At 37.1% G+C, this 17,338-nt stretch overlaps 2 protein-coding genes across 5 annotated transcripts in view; one reads left to right on the top strand and one right to left on the bottom strand.

Moving 5' to 3' along the window:
* The window catches only part of SPATA17 (spermatogenesis associated 17), a 263,127-nt gene extending 256,654 nt beyond the window's left edge, over nucleotides 1–6,473 (bottom strand). For 2 of the 3 annotated variants that reach the window (XM_006155850.1, XM_006155849.2), the window contains exon 1: nucleotides 6,332–6,472. In XM_006155850.1, coding sequence (XP_006155912.1) covers nucleotides 6,332–6,399 — 68 coding nt within the window. In that variant the 5' untranslated portion in view covers nucleotides 6,400–6,472. Of the gene's footprint in view, nucleotides 1–6,331 lie in introns of all 3 variants that reach the window. The other variant, XR_335619.2, reaches the window with a different exon arrangement.
* Nucleotides 6,474–6,713: 240 nt separating this feature from the next.
* Nucleotides 6,714–17,338, top strand: part of GPATCH2 (G-patch domain containing 2) — a 189,688-nt gene continuing 179,063 nt past the window's right edge. For both annotated transcript variants that reach the window (XM_014590651.2, XM_014590652.2), the window contains exon 1: nucleotides 6,714–6,873. In XM_014590651.2, the coding sequence (XP_014446137.1) occupies nucleotides 6,818–6,873 (56 nt within the window). In that variant the 5' untranslated portion in view covers nucleotides 6,714–6,817. The remainder of the gene's footprint in view (nucleotides 6,874–17,338) is intronic.

The following is a 17,338-nucleotide window of genomic DNA, read 5'->3' as shown; positions in this document are numbered from 1 at the left end:
CTCACGTAAGAGGTCACAATCAAAACACTGCATTACAAAAACATACTACCTTTAGGCTATGTTTATAAAATGTATACAATATATAAATGAAAGTTCTATATAGACTAAGGAACTTAATCATTTTAAGTTCTCCCATCTTAAGTATAAATCTGGACTGACATGGATCAAACTTCACTAAGTCTTTGATCTTTGGCAAGTATTTAGACTGTCTAAATCTCACTTGTTTTAGCTGTAACCTAGAAATAATAATTATATATGAAATAAAATAGTGTTTGCCAAAGGTTTAACAGAATTTTCAGCATGTAGTAGTTATTCAACAACATTATTTCTCTTTCTACTTCCTCATCTCTATTCCCATACACTTTTATGTTCCTTTCAGACAGTGAGTGATCTGGAAATCTGACAGTTGAATACTTATCTCTATGGCATGTCTACAAAATTACTAGCCCTCTTTGTCAACAATATGCTTTCTGCATATTTCACTATATATGCAGCTAAGTCAATTAAGAAAGATTTTTACACATATCAGGCTAGTTTCTGTTTACACATTTTTAAAAACTATACATGATTTCAAATATATTTTTTAATTTATAAAATCATATTTGACTTAAAATTTATTAAGAAGTAAAAATCCAGCCCAGCTGCATGTGCAAACAGCAGAAAGCATTAGGGTGCAGTTGTGTGAGGCTGGGGCTACACGGAAGAGCCCTGTACCAATCTGAAAATAGACCAAGTGAGGTGGCTGGCACAGTGTCCTAGCTGGGGAGCTGGGCGAAGAAGACTGCTGCATGGTGAATCCTACTAAAAAAATACCTTTCTCTTTATCTCTCTCCCTTTCTTGGAAAAAAAAAAAAAGCAGGCCACAAATGTTCAATAAAAGACAAAAGTGGAGGAGGACAGTAGAAAGAAAAAAAGAAAATGCTTTATTCAACTGAAAAATAATTCAGAGGTTAATTTATTAATTTTCAACAGAAGTCAGATAATATAATTTCTCTTCTGAAAATGCTTATGGTGTCCTATCTCTATCAGAGTAAAAGCCTATATCATATCCTTACTCTGGCTTAAATAACCCAAATGTTCAGGTCCAGCTACTGTTCTATGCCTTGCTCATGTTGCTCTAGTAACACTGTCCTCCAAGATGTTCCGTAGGCTTCTGGCAAGCCATTTAAATTTATGGATCTTAGTTCTTTGCTGCTACTTAATCAACCAGACCAATTTAGTAGAACAAAAAAATCTTGTCCAGTTGTAGTAAACATACAATTTGGAGTTAGGTAACTTGGCTTTGATAAGTGGTAGTTCTGTGACCTTACACAAATTACACAATTTCTCTGAATTTAATTTTCCCAGCCTCATGTAAAAAGAGAATAAAAGGGGCTGGTGGATGGTGTGATGGTTAAGGTGCTGGACTCCCACATGGTCGACAATGGTTCGAGTCCCAGCCCTGGCAGCTTGATTTTTCACTCTCCCTTTCTCTCTCTCTCTGGTCAAATTAAAAATTAATAATAATAAGGGACCAGCAGTTAGCATAATGGTTATGTCACTGGACTCCCACGTAGTCACCCGCAGTTTGTGTCCCGAACCCGGTGGCTTAAAACTCATGCCGGGTGCGTGTGCATGCATGCCCAAGATCCCGAGAGGAGAAGGGATTGCGGCGTGGCCATTCCCCCTGGGGAGTGATTTCTCGCTTTCTGTCTCTCTGTCTCTCTCTGTCAGGCGAGCACACACGCCCTCTAGCAAAAAAACTCTCAAAAAATTAATAATAATAACATTAAATAAGTAATCCAAAAATAGAGAATAAACATATAATTCATAAGGATGTTTAAAAAAGGTACAGCTACTTGAGACCAGCAGCTGGCGTAATGGATATGTCGCTGGACTCCCATGTAGTCGAGTCCCAGACCCGGTGGCTTAAAACCTCTCCAAAAAAGAAAGGTATAGCTACAGTCACGCAACGGTAGTGTGCCACTCTGCGATGCTGAAAGTCATAAGGGTAGAGTAGAGTTCTGTTGCCAGGTTTACCTGTACATGCCAGGCATGCATGTGTGTGTCCATGAACCTGACTGGGAGGCCTGCGGGAAGAATGTGTGAGACCCTTCTCCTTTTCTCTTTTGTTCTCTCTCTCACATAACAAATTTCGAAGAAAGAATTAATATTAGGCTCATACATAGTTTTTCCTCTACAAAGTTCACTTTTTATTCAAAGTGTGGTCTCACACAAACTCATGAGAAATGCAGATTCTCTGTCACTAATAAAAACATTATTTCATTAAGTTACCTGGTGATTCTTTTTTTTTAAGATTTACTTAATTTAATTTATTATCATTTTTTTAATTAGCTTGCTACAGGGCATGTGTGTTCACCAGAGGGAGACACAGAGAGAGAGAGAGACAGAATGAGAAAGCAAGCTGCCACATCTGGGACTCAAACCTTGGTCACCCTTGTGAGAGTCCAGTGCTTTAGCCACCATGCCACCTGCTGGTCCCTCCCTAGTGATCTGACATACATTAAATGTGGAAAGACCAGATCTAGTCAATAACAGATGGGAAGTAACAGTAACTTCTCAAGAAAATTGCCTCTTTACCTATTGTTCGAGAAGGGAGATACAGACAGGCAAGGGAACAGGCCTTCAGAAGAAGATACCTTCTTGGCTCCTGAGAACTAGTGATATCAGGGGAATAAGAGAAATGAAGATTTTTTCTACTGATAATTCAGCCTCTAGCCCACTAACTCGAGTGGTAGGAAGTCTTTCAAGCCTTCTGTCTCTGTCTCTGATTCTCTCTACCTCTGTCTCTGTCTTCTCACTTTTTTGTAATTTTTCTTTATAAAATTTTTTAAGATAAAGCATTTTCTTGGCTTTCAGCCCCTCTTTTCCCTTTTTCTTGTTAATAATCTCTTTTTTTTTCTTCTCTTTTTCTGTTTCTTAGTTGTTGTTGTTGCTGTTGTTCCTCTCTCTGTATCCTTTTCTACATGCTCCTGGACTCTCAGATTGAACTTCAAGATTGGGAAGAAACACACCATCCATCAGATGACTAGAAATCACTGCGGGGCCACAAGAAATATGGGAGAGCAAGAAAATATCTCTCCTCCAAGGGAAAAGAATAATTCCTCTTCATCCACAGATAGTTCAATAGAAATCATGGAAATGTCTGATAAAAAATTTAGAACATTCGTAAGGGTGAAGCTAACAAAGATAGAAGAGAAGAGAGACAATGAACTGCAGAAGAGAAAGGAGAAAGGAGCTGATGAGTTCCAGGAGGCGAGAAAATTTTTGTAAGATCTAAAAGAGGAATTACACACTTTACAAAAGAATCAAATGGAATTGTTAGAGATGAAGGCTATAATACAGGAAGTCAAATTTCCCTTGAAAGTATTAAAAGCAGACTAAATCATACATAAAATAGAATCTCAGACATAGAAAAGAAAATTGCTGGCCTAGAAAAATCCACCACAAAGACTCAGAAAATTGACCAAAAAAAAGAGGATAATTTTCAAGAAGTGCTAGATACTGTCAAACATCCAAACATCCAGATAATTGGCATCCCAGAAGGCAAAGAGACTCATAAGGGCATTGATAATATATTCCATGAAATTCTGCAAGAAAACTTTCCAAACCTAGAGAGGCACTCAAAGATCCAGTCCCAAGAAATACAAAGGACCCCAAATAGAATCAATCCAAGAAGATCTTCTCCAAGATACATTATAGCCAGACTGACCAAAACCACAAAGACAAGATGCTAAGATTGGCAGGAGAGAAATGGCAAGTTACCTAGAAGGGATATCCCATCAGGCTAACAGCAGACCTCTCATCGGAAACAATGTGACAGAGGAAAGAATGGGAAAATATATTCAAAGTGTTACGGGAAAAGCAATTTCAACCAAGAATACTGTACCAGGCAAGATTATCCTTCATATGGGAAGAAAAGACAGAACATTCTCAGATACACAAAACCTGAAAGAATTTGCCAGCTTCCAGACCAGATCTCCAAGAAGTTCTCAAAGGAGTGCTATATCAGGACAATTAAATGTAGAAACACAAAAACAAGAGTTCAAAAACTAAGAAAATGGCCAACTTAGTCATAGGGACAAGTCTAGAGTTGAATATTATATGCTAGAATTCAACCAGGAAGATCGAACAACAACAGAAGATAGATTATAAGTACATGAGACTGAACTGGTGAAATAGCATTCTGTGACTTTTGACTAAAATATTGCTGCTTCTAGGCTTTGTTGTCCAGTTTTAGGAGTTTTTTTTCCTGTCTTGAGCTGTCAATAGGTTCATGTATCTACTGTTTGAACAGCACACTAACCTGTTTCTAGGCTTTAAGTTTTAAGCAAATTTCCTTACCAGTTCAAAACTGCTTTCCTTGAAATTACCAGCCGAACTTTCTATTGAAAGTAGTTAGATTATTTAAGAAATTGTGTAATCAATAAAATGTGGGGGGAAAAGGAATGGAAAACAACTGTAGACACCAGAGATAGTGTGAGAAGAGGGTGGGAAAGGGCAGAGGTTCAGACATAGGGTTAAATATAAATGTGTGTGTGTGTGTATATATCTATATTTATATAGATATATACACACACACACATATATATATATATATAACTATAAATGGAAAATTATTGATGATAACATGTATGATTAAGCCACTACGCAGTATATTCTGGATAGGAAACCACATGCTATATGCTGTGACAATGCTTAGGGGATGAATGTAAATTAATTAATTAAAAAAATAGTTTCAGGAGAAAAAACCCCACAAAAACTGTTTTTCTTGAAATTTAAAAAAACGCATATTTAATGACTGCAGTAAGCTACATAGCCCCAGCTAGGTGCTACTTTATAGTATGTTCATTCTACTCACTGAGGTTTATGCCTAAAGGCAGATTGTGTTCATGTATATGTATATATCAGCTGTGCTCGATATTGGAAATATTTAGATTAATTAAGTTCATTAGCGAATCAATAAAATGGGAGGAAAAGGCATAGAAAGCAACCATGGATACCAGAGACAGTGTGGGAGGAGGGTGGGATATGGCAGAGGGTGAGAGATAGGGAATCAAGGATGGGAAAAAAAAAGCAAAATATACAAAAAACAAGAAATGTAAAATTTTTTATTGATGATAACATGTATGTTGATGTGCTTGATTAAACCAATATACAGTTTATTCTGGAGGGAAAATCTCATTTTATATCTTGTAATGATGTATAGTGAATTAATGTAAATAAATAAATTTTAAAAAAATTCAAAAAAAAAAGAAGGGAGATACACATTATCTCACCAAAGAATGTGAAATTGGATTACAGTCAGTTCTGTAAGAGAAGGAAATGGTTAAATAACAAAATGGTAGGTGAGATAAATGTTAGAATAGTAACAGTCCAACAAGATCTTGTCTTACGGGACATATTTTCCATTAGTCTGCCACATCATTATATTGTATCTTAGTCTAATTCACTAGTTTTGCAACTTTTCTTAAGTTGGCAATCCTCTCAGGACCATCCTTCCAAAAGTCATCATTAAAATGAACTTCTTCCTAGGGGAGAACTTTGGGTGTAGGGAGAGAAGGGAGGCTGCTAATGTGTTTCTTAGTTTTTTCCTATAGATGAAAATGCTGGTACTAATTGCGTTGTCAGGATGGTTTAGATACTTTCGCTTTAAGAGTAAGAGGGGCCAAGAGGACTTCCACATGGTAGACTATGGTTCAAGTCCCAGACCCAGGGGCTTGAAATTCATGCCAGTGATGTGTGTGGCCCAACTCCCATGAGGAGAAAGAAGGACAAGGAATTGTGTATGGCCATTCCTCTTTGGGGGGAGGGGAGAGTGATTCTCACTTTCCCACTCACTGTCTCTCTCTCTCTCTCTGTCTCCAGGGAATGCACGTGCCCTGTATCAAAAACATTAAAAAAAAAAAAAAGTCATAGAACCATTGAGTCCAGAGACGTCAGGGAAGTAATAACTGAGGCTCAAATCCTCACTGAAGGACACCCTGAGCTCACACTCAGCTAGGAAGCCTGGGTGACCCCACTCAGCATATTACACCTTTAACAGGGAAGAAGATAGATTTTAACAAAATGTGGAAGTAAGTTGAAGAAAAAAAGCTCTTTACACGTTTATATATGCTGGACTTTTCCTTCAGTCACCTCAAACCGAGTATCGGTGGCCCCCTCATCTGTTATTACCCCTGTAGTAACACAGCCTTTAAAGTTCAGCTCTCTTAGCTGCTGACAAAGGGGGTCTGGGCGCTACCTACCGAGTTAGGGAATCTGTCCCTGTGAGGGACAGCCGGCTAACGTGACGCCGGCCCCGTGCGCCATCCCTCTCTCCACGTCTTACCTGTTCCTAAAGTAGTACTGATTTGCTACGAAGGTTGAGCGAGCCTGCAGCCTGGCTAAGGTGGCCATCGCCTCTGGGTCTGGGGTTTACCTCTGGTGTTACTCTTGGTCTCCTTGGCAACCGGGCTAAACCATCGGCCCGTCTCCGGGGGGGGCGCAGAGGCTCGACTTTTAGTTCACGCTTCTTTTCTGGCACCTTGCTTATGTTCAAAAATAATAGCAATAGACTTAGGAGTTTTTTTGTAGCAAAAAAGTATACTCTATCTGCCTGGATCTTTTCCGTGCGTGCACAGAGGCGACAAGAGGAAGGAGAAAGCAGCGGGGGAGGAGAACGAATGGTTGCTTCGGCCATCCGGTTTCCTCCTCCAGCCTGCTTCCGGAAGCTCATCTCAAAATGCTGAACTGCTCCTTCCAAGTAGCGGGTGCTTTAGTAGTTGGAGTCTGTTCTCGGGCCTGAGCCTCGAGGCCAGGCTCCTGGGTGTCGTTGATGTTCGGGGCCGCCGGGCGCCAACCGATCGGAGCTCCAGCCGCCCGGAACAGCTGGTGAGGCTGGCGGCCCAGGGGTTGGGCGATCTGGAAAGGGTGTGATGGCCGGAGGCCGCTGGACCTGGAAGGGAAGGGGGAGGGTGTTGGGATGAGTGTTGAAGACGTCTAGGCCTTTCTGTCCCTCGTGTCTGGAATGAACGCGATTTGAGGGAGGCATCGAGGTGTGTGCTAAAGCTTTGTGGGAGAATACAGTACACGTTTGCCGATTCCTTGTCCAGCATTTGGGGTATTTTAGGAGGCAAGTTCGTTGTAGTGCAGGAGCAGTTCATCTCTCCCCCCCTGATTCTTGACAGAACTAGGGAAGGGAATAATTTGTCTTGATGTAGGCCTTATCCCTCACTTCCCTTTTAACATTTACCTGATTATACCAAATGTGTTGGAAGATCAAATTCCTGAAATCTAGTTCAGTAGTGGAAGAGATGTCATTCACCCCTCTCATTTGGGTGGTGGGGGGGATGACCTTCCTGACCTTCCTGTTTCCTCCACCTTGAACTTCCAAATGAGATTGTGTTGAGTGTTCTTAAAGAAGTAATGGTGGTACTGAATTTGCAGTTTGACTGTGTCACTTGCATGCCCAATGCCACTTTACAATATATACTTTCACTTTTCAAAGTGCTTTGATAAGTTAACACACTTTATCCTTCTGACAGCCCTGTGATATCAGAATATCACAAGCACAGAATACCTGCGTCCCAAGGTCGCCCCACACATTTTGGATCTCTGTTTGAAAACTCTGTAATACCTCCCCATCCTTTTCTCCTGGGAGCATTCACAAGACAAGTAGTGAAACAGATAAGCAAATTTCCCACTGAAAATCCTCAGACAAGATATTTTGACTAGTCAGTGAAAAAATGTAGCTAAAAAGTATGTATTTGTTCCTAGATTCTGCAGAAAATGGAACATGGGAATTCTACTGGTCCATGATCTCAAAGAATTTCTTTCGTATCTATCACTGAAAAGTTAAAAGACTATCTTCCTCAAAATATTTTGAGTTGGATCTGATTATTTGTAGTTCATTTTGTAATTTTCCAGTGAGAAAAGTAAGGAGCACTTTATTTCTTAATTATTTATTTTAATAATTATTTTATTGACTTTATTTTAATTTCACCAGAGAGAGACAGAGTGAGAAAGAGAGAGAGTGAGAGAGAGCAAGCCACCAGGTCCTGGACTCAAATCACAGTTGGCCATGTGGGAGTCTAGCACCCTTAACCTGCCAACCTCATTAAGAAGCACTTTATTAATGAGCCATTTTTTAAATGGTATAATTTGCATAGAATAAAACCCATATTTCTTAAGTGCTTAATGTTATTAGTTTTGGCATTTACACATACTTGTGTAATCTCCACTCCAAATAAGGTATATGGCATTTCCCTCACCCTCGATCCCTTTCGAGGGTGTATCTCTTAATGTTTTACCATTCTTGTTAAGGGAGACAGACAAAATGTGTTATATAGATTAATGTGCTCTTGCTCTGGTGATACTGATTTGTAGGATAGGTGACTATTTTAAGACTATTACTTGACTCCATTCCATTACCGTCTACTTTCTTATATGGTTAAGTATCTCTTTATATTATAGAGAAACTTTCAGTTCTTTTAATTTTTTTAGAATTATTTATTTGAATTTATTTATTATTATTTCAAAATTTTATCTGTGAAGAGAGAGAGAAAGTAAGAAAGCAAGTTGCCATGTTTGGGATTTGAACCATGGTCTAGCACCTTAATCACCATGCCACCTGCTGGTGCACCTTTCAGTTCTTTATTTTTGTTAGCTTGTTTGTTTTTGAGAGAGTTTTGCCATAGAGTACACACACTCGCCAGAGAGACAGAGAGAAAGAAAGGCGGAAGTCCTCCTCCTCACCCCAGGGGATGACCACACCACAATCTCTTCTCATTCATTCTCCTCTTAGGATTTTGGGCACTCACGCATACGTGCCTGGTGTGAGTTTCAAGCTGCCAGGTCTGAGACTTGAACCACCGTTGGCCATGAGAGAGTCCCATGCCTTAACCACTATGCCACCTGCTGGTCCCCTTCAGTTCTCTTTTAAGAGCTTATCCTGTTTTCACTTGATTGCATTCATAGAACTCATCCTTTCTTATGGCACGAGTTAACAGCATACTACCTAGTTCTTAGTGTGGATGAAATTGTAAAATCATGTCTGATTTGTCATATTAAGTGTGCTCCAGAATACTGGAACCTTTATTTTCTAGTCGATATGCACACCTTCCCATTCATTCAAAATTTCTTAATGGTATTTTCAGTAATAAAACCTGAGTGCTACGGGAGATACTACTAAGTAAGTTTCTTGGTGCCAGGTTTTACATACATGTCATCTCATGTAAATCTTTTGCTCTAAGTTTATTATTCTTTGCACTTTAGATAAAAGTAACAGGCAAAGGCAGTTTAATTACCTTTCTTAAATGTCATATTTGCAGTATGATTCCAGTTTACTAGAGAATAAGATACAGTGTCTTAAAGAATAAACTAGAAAGTACATTCCTAGATTTGCTAGCCAACCTGAAATTCCTGATACATTCAACTCCCATCTTGACTTTTTAAAACCTTTCTCCAATATGGAGGCTAGTTTTTCAATTTGAAGGTATCAAGTGACGAACCATAGATGATTTCTTTATTGAACTGTGGTTTTCTATATATTATTGTTATGTGACCTTGCTTTTTAAAAAAAAAAAAAAAAAAAAACATTAAAAATTGTATTGACTCTGGACCTTTGTTTTTGCAGTTTCATTTTCATTTGGTATTCTGATTTTCTTTAGATCTGGAAAACTGCATAATGATAAATGTCAATAAATGTTTTTTTTTTTTTTTTTTTTTTTTTTTTTTTTTTTTTTTTAATGAGAGAGAGGGAGAAAATGTAGATGGTTTGATAGGTTTAGTTTATTGTGATCTTCCTGCTCCGGCCCCCAGTTAGCCAGTATTACAGTTGTGTGCCACCATGCCCGGCGTGTTTTGGTTGATCCAGGATGGGAACGTGAATCTCTCATGTGGTCCCAGTCTGATGCAGCAGCCCCTCTACTTGCGTCACCGTCACTAGGCTGATACTCATTTTTGAGTTCTTTTTGTTTGTTTTTTTTTATCTTGAGCTCAGTTTTGTACTGTTGATTTTGTTTGAGTCAGGTTTTCATTTCAACCATATTAAGAATCAGTGTAATTCGCTAGCACAATTTTAGGCAAATAGTTCATTTTAATATAACTTCCTAGCATCCCTATTTATGTCAAGCAGGAAACCGGTAAAACTGTCTTTGATAATTACTCTTCACATTTACTTAACTAAAAACTTAGATTGCTTGGCTTGTTCATGTAGCAGAAAGTTTGAAATCTGGAGAGTCTACAGTTTGTAGCCATATTTTTCTATTTTTTGACTCATTTAGTCATTCATTTGTTAATTCATCCAAAAGATAGACTTATTCATTCATTCATTCATTCTAAAAGAAACATGGAGAGAGAGAGAGAGAGAGAGAGAAGCAAATAGAGACAGAAGAACCCCCAGCAGTATCTTCATGCCTCAATCTATCCCCATTCCCAGACAGCAAAGATCTTAGCATGCATGCATGTGCCTGGTAGGCTCAAGGGAGGTCCCAAGATGTGAACCTAGGACCTTTCTCATATGAGTCCAGTTGCATTGCACTGGATTGCATTGCACTGCACCACTCTGTGTCCAACAGCATACATATTTTTAACATCTGTGTGCTAGGTACTTGTAATTAATAATTCAGTTGTCTTCATTCTCATTCCTCTTATAGGGATCCAGGATATATTACATATTCAACAATTATTTATTGAGCAGTTCCAATGTTTGAGCAATAATAAAAAAAAAGACTCATTTTCCACCTACTTCAAGTTTGACTAGAAGCACTTGCATATATGCAAGTTGACACTAAGTAGAATAAATAACTTAAATTCTAAATGTTTTATTTTCCTTGTTTTAGACTCTTGACTTTAAGTAGTTTTTCATTCAGTGGTTTACACTTTTGAAAGCAATGACATGATAAGGAAAGTTTTGAATGACTTCAGGTCACTAAATAACTAAGGAGTTTGCCATGTTAAATCACTAATTTAGAAAGTAAAATTTGATTTTTTCCTTAAAGCCAGTTATGGTTTGGTTTTCAACAAGTTGCCAGGGTAAGGAGGAAAGAAAACTTAATGCTAGTTCCTGTAGTGACTAAGGTGACAAAGAAGCAGCTGCCTACAGTCTCTACAGTTGAATACAGTTCAGTGGAACATTTATTTCCATTGAGGAAAATGAGTTTTCCTGTTTGGTGGAGAACCTTGTGACTCTTAACTGGGAAGGATTATTTTCTTTAATCTTTTCTCATTTATATCTGTATATTGTTAAGGTGGAAGTAGGACAGATATATGGCATTATTATTTTTTTAATTTGGGATTTTTAAAATTATTTTATTTTTTAGCTGCTGATTTAAGGAGTCAGCGAACTTTCTGAAATTGTAGGCAAAAATTTTGCAAATGTCTATTATTCTCCCTTTCACCAACATTAGAAAAGTTGAAAGCCTTTACTTTTACTATCATATTCTCGGAATTCAGTTTGCTTATGCCTTAAAAGCAGAATAATTTGTTATTTCAGTGATTGTTTTCTGGTACTTATGGGTAGAGATTGTTGAAAGATGAAATACCTCCTCCTGAAGTACCCCCACCCCCAGCTCACAAAATTCCTTCCAGGTACAAATTATGGCCATTTCCATTTTTAATGACTAGTAAATAGAATCAGAAGATAATTTGTCCAAGGTCTTGTGGCTAATGAATATAATAGAACTTAGCTACCAAATTTATAGCTTTAACTCCAAAGCTCATGTTATATGCAGTTTCCTCCTAGCCTTTATTTCCCCTAGACCATTCTATTTCATATTTATTGCATAGTGTTAATATAATGTTACAACAGAATAAGATAGTTTTCCCATCCCACCCCACCTTTTCAGAAAAAGAGATTCAGTTTACTTCTTATTAATGATTGAAATAAAATAGATAGGTTAAGGAATTTCTAAACTAGCGTGTTAACATTTAGCCTTGAGATTTTTCCTAGTTTCCTAAGATGCATTCCTAACCTCAGATATAGTCATGTGTGTTTTAACTACAGGAATAAGTTCTTAGAAACGCGTAGTTAGGCGATTTTTATCATTTTCATGAGTATCATAGACTGTACTCACACAAACCTAGATGGTATAAGAAACTATTAATATATATACACACCTAGGCTATATGATATAGCCTATATTATAATGTTTCTTATAGGACCACTGGGGTCCACTATTGACTGAATTGTCATTGTGTGATTCATGATTGTATATAAAAAGAGAAAAATTGAAGGCACAAGTCTCTTAATAGATTACTAGGTTGAGATAAGACTTTTAGATAGGTAATATTACCAATAAAGAAGGAAATTTATAAATTTCAATAAGCAGCAGAAATCTTGATTGAATAACTCTATAGATCATATTGTGTTCAATTATTCATGAAATTAGCCCTTGATGTGGCATTTTATGGTTCACCATTTGCATATTTAGTTACCCATTGTCATAGTCTACACTATTATGAATTCATTTTAATCTCAACTGTTTTTGGCTATTTGCTGTATTCTCTTAGAGTCAACTACCCATTTCCTATGATAAATAAAAGCTAGCATGATAGGGAAACATGTAATTCCAAGATTGACTTTTTTTCTTCAGTTTGTGAGTAGTCATTACATATATGCACCATCATAGTTCTTGACTAGTACTGTCTTGTACAGTGTTAAACACAATGAACTGTTATTTTAGACATTTTTTGTATCTAGAGTTAACTGTTCTCAAAAGATTTTGTTTTCAATTGAGTTCCAAATGAAGAGAAATTGCTTTTACAAATGTGGATATCAAAATCTCAAATTCGTGAAGTGGTACGTTCACTGAATTAACTATGATTCAAACTTAGCAACTGTGGATGTTCATTAACTCCTTATTTGTACAGAAAAGCACTGTATTTCTAGGTTTCTCTTTTAATAGAAAAGGTGTTATTTAAGAAAATATCTTTAGGTTTAAGTGTTTTAATACAGTGATCTTCTGATGCTTTAATATAAGGAATCTGGATAAGGTATAAAAAAGCTATTGATTATTTGTCTCAATGACTTTATTTCTGGAATACTAGTTGATACCAGTTTTATCTGAGAAATATTAGTGAAGAAGTTTAACATGAACTGACTGGTATATTACTGCCTCATCCACCGGGTTTTAGTTGGGATGGACTTGCAGACACATCTAGTCATTTGAAACTGAGGAGGAAAAATGTGATTTAAACTCTGAATAGCACAATAATTTTTTTTTTTTTTTAAGTTTTTGATATAGGGTCTGTGTATTCATTAGAGAAAGAGGAAGAGAGGAACAGTGAGAAATCACCCCTTGGGGAATGGCCACGCCACAATCCCTTCTCCTTCATTCTTTTAAGATTTGTGAACACACACACACATTCTTGGTATATCTTTCAAGTTCTAGGTCAGGTACTGGAGTCATAAAGTTGGCAGTATGGGATCCAGCAGCCTTAACCACCATGCCACTGGCTGGCCCTTAAAAAGCTTTTAAAAGTTTAGTTGGGCCAGCCCTATAGCCTGTGGTTAAGGGAACAGAATTTCATATAGCTAAACAAGGTTAGAATCGTAGCCCAGTGGTTTGAAAAAACACACAGGGCACGTTGCTTACTCACCTGCATACTCATAGTCCTGATGGGAAGGAAGACTTAAAGAGAAGGGATTATAATGTGATCATGCCCCATTGGAGGTTGCTTTCTTACCTTTTTCTGTTTTCTGTTGCTTTGGTGAACGTACATGCCCTTTGGCAATTCAAAAAATAATAATTTTTTGGTTTATAGTTGAGTGATATCATTGAGTAAACTGGATTATTCTAGTTCCAAAATTTTAATAAGTATTTTCTCTTCAGGGAAACATAAAATTGAGTAAGACTAATAGAGTTTTAATCAATTTTCAAAGAAATTTTGTCTTAGTAATTAGTAACCACTTATTAGTATAATTGGTTATATTTTGTTAAACTCTTATTAGCTATAGCAAACAATTTCAGTTGATTTTTTGTAAACAAATTAATTGAAGAATATAAGGTTTTAATAGATTGGAACAGATTTTCTAACTTTTTTCTAAGGTTGAGAGCATCACAATTTCTCTTCTAGAGTAAAGCACTAAGTTGTAACTTCCAAACTAAACTCCACTTTAAGTTGAATAACATATTCAAGCATTGAGTTAATTTAATGTTCTAATATTTTGAATTAGTCATTCACCCATTCATAAGAAGATGCTATCTTCAAGAAGTAAGTTACACTCCAACAATAAGAATCTTCTTTTAGAGAAAAGCTCTTTATTTTAATACATGTTAAAGTAGCTTCAACTGAATTTTTTTAAAGATACATATTCACACATAATAAGTCTTTCAGCCTACATAGAAAAGAACAAAACAATCATTGCATTAAGGGAAAACATGAAAGGCAATTATTAACATATAGTAAGAGAGAAAAGATCCATTTGCCTCATCAATATAGTCAGAATGGTACCTTTTGTTTTGCCTTAATTCTGATTCCTATGTGATACACATTTGTCTTAATCTAATGTGTTCCAAAACCTGAGTAATCTATTGAACCTTTATCCATATTATAGTCCTTATATGAAGAACTGAGAAAGAAAAATCCCTGTGACCCTCTTGAGTTCAGCAATATATGAATCATCATGTTTTTTAAAAAAATGTATCAATATTAGCTTGTTGTTTATATATTCAGAATGCCAAAGGAGTAGATCTGGAAAAGGCAAAGCCACTTTAATTGAAAGACAGTGCTATGTTACTTAATTGCTCACAGTGTATATTTTGGTAACTACTGCAGGGTTGGTTCTTGCACCTCAGTTCCTTTTACCAGCTCTACCACCCTGTGCCATGTGTTGATTCAGGTCTCTCACTACATTTTTTAGTCAAAACAATGTAATAGCCAACTGTTAGTGATTTGGCTTTTATATAGAAGCATATTATTATAAATATGACTCAGCAGTTAAAAGTACTACTACCCAGTGCTAACTCAATTATAAACAAAAATATCAGGTCCTTGGAAAAGTTATGACGTATTTTTGTATGTCTTTCTGTGCAAAAATGCATCATGACTTTTCTGATGACCCAGTACAAACTGGATACTGGAATTGTGTAGTTGTTCTTGGCTTTTGTTGGGTAGACTTTGGGGCTCTGGAACCAGATTGCTGGAGTTTGAATTTTGTCTTTACCACTTAGATGTGTCATATTGTGACAAGGATTGATGTCGATGTATTTCATTTACCACCTCATATAGGAATTGTGACAATAAAATGAGTTAATACATATAAAACACTTAGAAATGTACCTGGCACCTAAAGTACTCAAGTGTTAGAAGCCCCTATGTGTGCATCATACGTGTGTTCATTTTTGGGTTATTGATAAAGTTGAAAGTTGTAATAGAGAACTTATAGAAGGCTGAAATTATAGATGATAGAGACTGTAGTGACTATGGAGTCTGTCTAGACCAAGGGTTGACACACTACAGCTAGCGATCACCTGCTTTTATAAGTAAGTTTTATTAGAGCACAGTCACACTCTTATTTATGTGGTGCTTGTGGTCATTTTTGCAATGGTAAGTTGAAAGGTTGTGAGAGACCTAATAGCGTGCAAGTGTAAAATATTTACTATTCAGCCCTTTGCAGAAAACTGTGCCAACTCTTGCTATTGATGGTAGAAACTATGTCGTACTCTCTATATAGGACTGTTGAGAATATTTTGATTCTAGTTGCCTTTAGAACTCAATTTGAGAAATAATGGCCCATGGTCTTTATATGGAAGATGCATATCTTGGGACCTGGAGGTGGTGCAGTCCTAACATAATTAGCCTCACATGGGAGAGGTTCTTGGCTTATGCCCTGGGAACTCCTGAGCATGCTGGGCACACTCACACGGGCTCATGAGCTGGGGCTGCTGAGAAGGGATGGATGGCAGAGTGAAGACCTTATTGGCGATGCCCTTCCCCTCTTTTTCTCTCTCTAAAAAGATAAACTAATAACGAATGAAAAAAAAAGTAGAAGAACATCTGGTATACAGTTTAAGAAAGAAAGAAAGGTGCATATTTTGAATTATCTGTAATATTTAAAACATAAAATGAGATACCTAGGTTCTTTGTCACACCTACTAATTAATATATGATCTTAAGGAACTGCTTCAGAAAGGACTAGTATAATTTATATAAGATACTAGAGAATGTTGATGCTTATCCTTGCTGATAACTAGATAGTTTTCTTACTGATAATATAGTTTAGTGTTCTTAAAAAAAATCTAAGAAACTGCTTCAGAATGAATTAATGGTGGTCTCTTGTTGACCATTGAGGCTCCAGTTTAAATGTGAACATCATTACTGGTCCACTGAGTTTTAGGTTAGCATGGCCTAAATACATGCCTAGCATTTGGTTTTGTTTTTACCTATATAACAAATCTTGAAAGTACCTGTCTTTATGTCTGTCTCTTATATCATGGCAATGACTGGTAAGTAGAGGCGTTTGGACTTTCTTCTTTACTTAGAAATTACCAGACAAGGAAGGGACTGAGGAAGTTCTCTTTTTTTTAGGGAAACTGGCTCTAGGAAAAGGTTAGCAATACTCTAAGGGATAGTGATATGAGCAGAAAGAACTTTACCATAATTACACAGCAAAAGTATGAAAATAATGGGGCCTTTTATTGCTGATGTAATAATAATCTTTTTTTTAACGTTGCTTTTATGTATTTATTTATTCATTCATTTTAATTTGACTAGAGAGAGAGAGAGAAGGAAAGTGAGAAAGCAAGCCACCAGATCCAGGACTGGAACCACGGTCGGCCATGTGGGAGTGTCCAGCACCCTTAACCACCACACTACCTGCTGGTCCCTAATAATAATCTATCTTGAAGTAATTCCAATTTTTAATAAAATAACTTATACCAGAAAAAGAGATTTTCAAAAAACTGTCATAATTGAGTTGGAAAAGGAAATAACTTAGAGCATTTTGTAATGACTATTGATTTTAGTCGTATGTGGGGGCTAGCAGATGGCATAGCAGTTACGTTGCTGGACTCCCACTTGGCCAATGTGGTTCGAGTCCTGACAAGGTGGCTTGAAACTCAGGGTCAACCCATGTGCAAGAGTGTCCAAGATCCTGAGAGGAGAATTGAGACGTGGACACCTCCCCTGGGGGGGTGATTTCTCATTTTCCCTCTCATTGTCTCTTTCTCTCTCTCTCTTTGTGTCTCTCTCTCTCTCATATCCCAGGGAGGGATGTACCCTAAGGCAGAAACCTCTAAAAAAAATTTTTTTTCAGTCAAATGTGGAGTGAATTGTCTGCCACAGAAAACTAGTAATATGCTTGAGAGTGACTTTTTTCTCCCCCCCCCCCCCCCAACAAATTGAAGAGTTTACA

The sequence above is a fragment of the Tupaia chinensis genome, unplaced genomic scaffold, assembly GCF_000334495.1.
Source record: "Tupaia chinensis unplaced genomic scaffold, TupChi_1.0 Scaffold000473_1, whole genome shotgun sequence".
NCBI classification, from domain to species: Eukaryota; Metazoa; Chordata; class Mammalia; order Scandentia; family Tupaiidae; genus Tupaia; species Tupaia belangeri.
Note: the sequence above shows the minus strand (reverse complement) of the source record. Positions and strands in the feature narration are given on the sequence as shown.